The sequence below is a fragment of the Nelumbo lutea genome, chromosome 3 (genome assembly GCF_056320005.1).
Source record: "Nelumbo lutea isolate HS-2025 chromosome 3, American lotus-T2T, whole genome shotgun sequence".
NCBI lineage: Eukaryota > Viridiplantae > Streptophyta > Magnoliopsida > Proteales > Nelumbonaceae > Nelumbo > Nelumbo lutea.
Window position 1 is genome coordinate 29,024,598 of NC_142686.1, and position 6,808 is coordinate 29,031,405.

Below are 6,808 nucleotides of genomic sequence, written 5' to 3' on the forward strand. Positions count from 1 at the left end.
TTTTATAAAAGCAACTCTATGGAAGTACTTTTATAAAAGTACTTTTACGAAAGCACTTTTATGAAAAAACTTTTACAAATGTGCTTTTTCAATGCCAAAAGGGTATATTTTTGTAATTTTCATATTTCTTCATTTTAATATATTCATTTTAATTTAATATATATATATATATATATATATATATATATTGGTATTTCACTCGGTTTGGATTGGATCAAATCCAGTCCATTTACATTTTAATGAATTGGATTGGACTTGGTTTGTATTAGATTTGGGTTGGATTGGGTCCTGTCCATTTGTAAGTGGACTCACATTGGACTGGATCAGGTCGGACCAAATCTAGTCCAATACCTATACTCGATCATTTGATAGTATATGCTCCAATGTGCAATAATACCCCTAGAACTGAGAAGAATCACAATAGTGAAATTATCACATTCAATTTCAACATTGAAAATACTATGATTGTAGCATAATTTTAAATGATTCTAGAGGGCATTAATTTCAGCTTGAATAGAAATGCATTGACCATATGACTTAGAGAAACTTGTTAGAAACCTATCATTGTTGTCTTGTACAATCTCACCACCTCCTCTGAAGCCTGATTTTTCCCTACAAGCAACATTAGTATTTAATTTGAATTTGACACAAGGAGGGGACCAGTTTACCCATTTGCAAGATCTAGGAGAAAGAGACTTAGGGGGCGTTCTTTGTTTTGGATTTTGAGAGGGGGAAAAGTTGGTCAATGGGATTTTGGTTTCCATTGTCCAAGAACTCCATGTTCTTTTTTCAGATTAGTGTGGGGACGTGGGAAAGTTTATTTTCCTGGGTATCATACCTATCTCCTAGGTGGATAAATAACTTTCCCACTTGGTGGAAAAGCTTCCAACACTTGAAACTTGGGAAATAAAAGAACATGGGTAAATACACTTACCCGGGTAGGTGTTTCTCAGGAAAAACTTAGCTAGATAATTGTCTTTACCCGAGTAAGTAACTTATCGAAAAGCAAACGAGGCCTTAAGGGGAATTGGGAGGATGATTGCCCATGCCACACTATTAAGGACAAATAGCTAATTTCTAATGCACTGAATAATCATACTTGCTAAGAAGAATTTACCATCAAAAGTTCGATTCATCTAATCAAAGTATATTTCATAGATTTTAAGTTCCTTCTATAAAAAGTTAGTTTCATCTAATAAAAAAAAATTTCATTGAATCTAATAGGTAATCTCTGGATGGGTTGAACACTCATACAAGAGTGGAATCAATTGTCTATTCTTATGTTCTTAACAATCAATAGAATGAGAATTTTGCATCTCAATCAATAAAAATATATTTTATTGAGTTTAATCCATATTCCATAACCTCTGGACACTTGGCAAATAAAGAGCGGAATCCTATCATCATCATGAAGCCTTGCCAATTGTAGCAGCCTTGGTGTAACCTTTAAGGTAAAATAGGAAGCAATACCAAAGAATGTGAAAGCATCACACAAGAATGTTGAAATTTCATGGGAAAATGGTGGTCCAGAACTAGTGGAGAATAAACATTCACATTTTCAAACCTCTCATTTCAAAATTCAAACTTTTGTTTAAAAAAATTCCCAACCCCACTCACCATCACCATCTTTCAATGTTTAATTCATAATTAGTACCGTCTTTGTAAATAAAAAAAATTCAATTAAAATAAAGAATGTGGCACTTATTTTCCTTTCTAATTATATTGTTTAATTTCCTTAATCATTCACAGACACATTTTGTTTTAATGTATATATCTCTTTCTCCCTTTTGGAACCACGGAAATTGAATCAAAGTGTTCCAAATGATCTAAATAACTATAACTTAGATTTTGTTATTGAATCAATGTTAAGCTACTTGCAGAAATACTTAATGTATTTTTTTGCTTCTTTTTTTTTTTTTTTATAGAAGTCAAGGTTTAATACACAATCTTTTATAACATTAATTGCTTCCAGTTATGTAAACAAGATGCAAACAAGAGAAAAATATATAAAGAGATTGATCAGAAATGTTTTTCCAATGATTGCCAATAGTAGTGCAATAACCCTCCTCCTCCATCATATGTGAGCTTAGGACCACTTGGGTAGTTGGTATTCAAACAAACCGATCGAATTGTTTGAATAAAATCAGGGTTGGTTGTTGACGTGCCAATAGAACTTCATCTTTGACGTTGCTATGCCAAAACTCCAAGCTAGCACACACAATACTATCTGGGCAACATAAATCCTTGCAAAAATAAATCCCTAGAAATATTAATTAATTTCCATGTTGAAACCTGACAAGCCCATAAAAAAGAAAATGAAAAGGATGATGAAACTAATGTTTGATCCAACCTCCCAACTTGCCTTTTTTTTTTTTTTTTTCTAAATCACTTGTTTAGGGTTCTTCATAGTCTGCTTATTGGAAATGCTTATAACCATCTCTTTGTTGAATTTAATTTTTAATAATATTATTTCTCATAAGTTATGTCACTATCTATATAAATAAAAACAAGTATAAGTTCTTCCAAAAAAAATACTTGGATGGAAGTACTAAAAAATGATATGACATTAAACAAAACCGAATGGTCAAACAAGATTCATATAGACGACCCCACATAGTTGAGACAAAGCTTAGATGATGATGGTAATGATACCAGTTTTTGAACTAATTGCATGCACACAAAGGATATTCGTAGACTTAATTTGCTTTGGTTTTATATATGCCCAATTGTTAATTTTATTTTTATGACACTAACCATAAGGATTCCTTCACCAGATAGTTTCATAATGGAAATATCAAATAAATTTATGCCATCCAGCCTGCCATTGAATGGCACGAGAAATTAATAGTCTTTCAATGGCAATCAGGCACCATATTGCTCGGTGCCGTGGTAAAATTTTCTAGTGGCAATGTGAAAACGCGGGTTCAAGTCTAAAAGCAATCACTTTGTGCACAAAAATGCCAAAGGTTAGATTTCAATCCAAAGTCCAAACAATTCCTCCCTAAACTCTAAATAGCCGGGACCAATATTGGGTAATATTCTGAAGACTGTTCAAATGATTATCAGACATAAACACTGCCCGAGGGCAACTTAGCCCTTCTCAACATGGTTTCTTAGTCATGCTGCACAACTCAACCAAGAATACGCGCTTTTCTTTGTTCTAGAGTGGATTGACCTAAATGAACCCACTTTAGAAAAAGGGGGAGTTCACTCTAGAGAATGGCTAGTCATGCTTGTCCAAGCCTCGGACTCAACCCAGGTGGACCAGAGACAAAAATTACAGCTACTGAATTAGTTCTCTCTCTCTCTCAAAAGCAAGCAAACAGTTTCTTGGAAAGCTGATTCAGTGCATAGCTTTTAATGACAAATATCTAGGGTTTACCTTGACTGCTAATTAGTACGGATTGACTTGGAAAGGGCCCTGAAACTAGAGTTCTATAAGGGTGGTAACAGGGGAGAAGATATCCTTTAGAGCATCAACTGATCAAAGTCAAATGACATTCTTATATATATAATAGTATTTCTCCATTTGCATTTGTGAACTTCCTCTCTCTTTCTCTCTCTCTGCATTACTTGCAAAGATGAATAATTATAAACAAAGGATTTTGACTTAATTAGGGTTCCAAGGGGCTGTTCTTTAGCATTAGATTGAGTTGTATTTTAAGTATCAATAAATAAAATAGAGAATATAAAGGTTGAGATGAATACAACAACCATAACCCTCCTTGATATCGCTATCATCTCATCTAACACCAATCCAATGGTTGAAAAAGGAGCCTTAATTTCACTCATCGAATACCGACTCGAAATGAATTTATAATGTATATTTATATAAACAGTATTTTTTTTTCTTGAACCAAATGGAGCCTAAGATTCTGAAATTTAACTAAAAATAGATTAACTATGGTTTTCCTTCATTTTCAAAAATAATGACCAATCGAACGGTTGAAACCGATTAATCAATGGACCTTGCTTGCTTGCAGTTATATACGGATAATTTAACCTACGGTTGGACCCATGTCATTGTTACTAGTAGTTTAAGGCCTTGATTTACAAGACAAAGCAATCAGAATAATCCTCATCAAGGAACAATATACTTTTTTTTTTTCTAAACTTTTTGGTAGGCCAAGGAACAATGTTATTTAAGTATATGTATAATTGGAGGGGACAGAAAAGTCAATCAATAGTTATTGAAGCCTCTAATTGGACAATGTTGTTTTCACAAGGGTGGAGTTGCTGAAATAAACACATTTTTTCCCCTAGTATTTCCACGGTATTGACCAAATACTAGAGGGCAATTTATCTTTGGTGTATTGTCAACTATACCCTTCAGTGTCCTGCCATTACATATTAATAGTTGGAAATAAGAAATGGTAGGAAGCAACGAGTTTATGCAATTCTTAGTTTCTTCCACCCTACAGTGGCTAAGTATCAATAATTGCATAGAGAGTAGCAAAGGAAAATGTGTACATGATTCTTTGTATATATGTTTGTGAGAATGTGCTGTATCATGTATGGTGGTGGTGGAAGGCTCTAACTATGGAATAAATTACACAAACATCAGACTCTTTAAGTACATCTCCTTCAATTTATATTTCCTTTTATCTTTTAATGAAAGAGGGATAAAATCTAGAAAAAAGAAAAAACAGAAAATTAGTACATAACTCCATAGAATTTGTAATTATCAAGAGAATGATTTAAGATGGGTTTTTGAGAATTTTCTTATTTCCATTTCTCTGTAACAAACAATTGATAACATGCCCAAATGAGAAGTCATAGAAGCTCAAATTTCCAAGATTCTTGATCCAAAACTATTCTTGGGTACTCGCGAGGAGGAGAATCAACGGCTAGTTTTCGGTCACCATCTTCACAAATCAAGTCCCAATAGTTGAAATCATCCCAGAAGCCATTGTTGTCGTATTCAAGCCAGTCGAAACTTGAGAACTGCAAGTCTTCAAGCATACCAGATGAACCAGAGGAAGATGAAGAGGAAGAAGCTGATGAAGAAGGTAAGCAGGGGGCAAGAATCTCATCAAATTCAATCATGGGGACTTCATCAGTGCAGAAAGCATCATTTTTCTCTGTATGGCTAAATGGGCTCGTACTACTTTTTTCTTCCTCTTTAATCTCAGTAACAGATGACTGCAAGGAAGTCTCTGGTCCCTTGTTCTGGTCTTCTTCACATATGGCAGCCACAGAACACTTTTCTTTCTCTGGCTGTTTCTGTTGTTGTGGTTGATCAATTGAAATAGAAATTGGTTTGTGGGTGACTGGATCGATTCCCATCTTCCTCAATTTTTTCTTGATGTGGGTGTTCCAGTGGTTCTTTATCTCATTATCAGTTCTACCAGGGAGATGAGATGCAATTTTGGACCATCTGTAAAATCAAGAAAAAACAGAAACTATCAGGAGAATGTGACATGGAGGATTAGAAAACAGAGAGAGAAAGAGAGAAGGAAAATAAAGAAGAAGAACCTGTTGCCAAGGCGAGCATGGAGATCAATAACCATCTGTTCCTCAGATTCTGATAGCAAGCCCCTTTTCAAATCAGGCCTGAGATAGTTTGTCCATCTAAGCCTGCAACTCTTCCCACACCTCAACAATCCTGCAACAGTTGAAACCACAAACAAATTCAGCAAACAATAATTGAACAAGAGAACTATGGTTTCTTGTCTTAAACTCAAGTTTAATGATCTCTTCTCTCTCACCTGTCTTCTCTTTTTTCTTATATCCTCTTTGTTTTATAAGCAAAATCCATTTTTCTTTCCTAAACCAAACTTTATTTTGTCTAATCCAGAAGCACCCATTACTAGATTTCTCAAAAAAAAATTCAGATTTCCAAAACCCAGAAAAATCTTACAAACTTGGACAATCCTAGAGATGGAAACCAGCCACCAAAAGAGTCCACCCTTAAACCACTCTGTTTCTCTGCATCTCTCTATTCTATTTATTGATTATAAGCCTAATTGAGCAAAGAGCTCAATTGGGTTTTGAGAAATTGTGATCTGTTTAGACCTGCAAGCTTAGGAACAGCTCTCCAGCAGCATTGGCCATTAGTGAGGATGAAGTTGATGAGCTTCTTGTCCTCGTCAGCTGTCCATGGTCCCTTCTTCAGTCCAACTTTGTCACAGCAAGGTTGCCTTCCCATCTTCTAACACAAACCAACCCGACCCAGAAAGCAAAAAAAGATTGTATCGAGAGAAACAGAACGGGAGAAGAAAAACAAGGATGAATTCAGAAAGAGAGAGGAGCAGATAACTAGGAGAATGTAAAAGCCACCACCTTGATTTATAAACCAATCCCCCCCACCCCCCCCACCCCCCACAAGACAAAGGGCCCTTCGCCCCTCCCTTCTTGTGAAACACAAGACTTTTCACACGTGCTGATCACCCACGTGGGACGTCCTCTTCAGAAAGCGCCACCTCATCCGATGCCTTTGCTTGCATTTCACTCCCCAAACACCCCAATAGAGAAAACCAGATAACATAACAAAATCTTGAAAAAAAAGGAAAAAAGAAGAGCAATTATTTTTCTTGTTTACTTTTATTTTTATTTTTCAATTATGCTACTGTACATGGTAACACTACACAGTACTCCTACATACAAAACAAGTAGCCATGCATTGTTGCCATACTGGACCCACCATTCACTTGATGGGCATCAGCCAATAGAATTAGAGTAGCTGGCCTGGAACATCACAATCCCGGACCCATTAAATTAATCATTGATTCATTGTACATTGATAAAAGTGTTCTATTTTATGTTTGCAACAATACAGTAGCGGGACCATCTCAGGCTCTGCTTTTAT

The 6,808-nt window shown here is 35.4% G+C and overlaps 1 protein-coding gene across 1 annotated transcript; it reads right to left on the minus strand.

The window, feature by feature from the left end:
- Window positions 1-4,563: 4,563 nt before the first annotated feature.
- On the minus strand, window positions 4,564-6,321 carry LOC148863912 (transcription factor MYB20-like). The gene is made up of 3 exons (XM_088975275.1): window positions 6,016-6,321; window positions 5,476-5,605; window positions 4,564-5,377 (listed from the first exon to the last, which is right to left on the minus strand). Exons 1-3 carry the CDS (start codon window positions 6,146-6,148, stop codon window positions 4,774-4,776), a joined length of 867 nt encoding a protein of 288 aa, XP_088831401.1. The 5' UTR covers window positions 6,149-6,321; the 3' UTR covers window positions 4,564-4,773.
- Window positions 6,322-6,808: the final 487 nt, after the last annotated feature.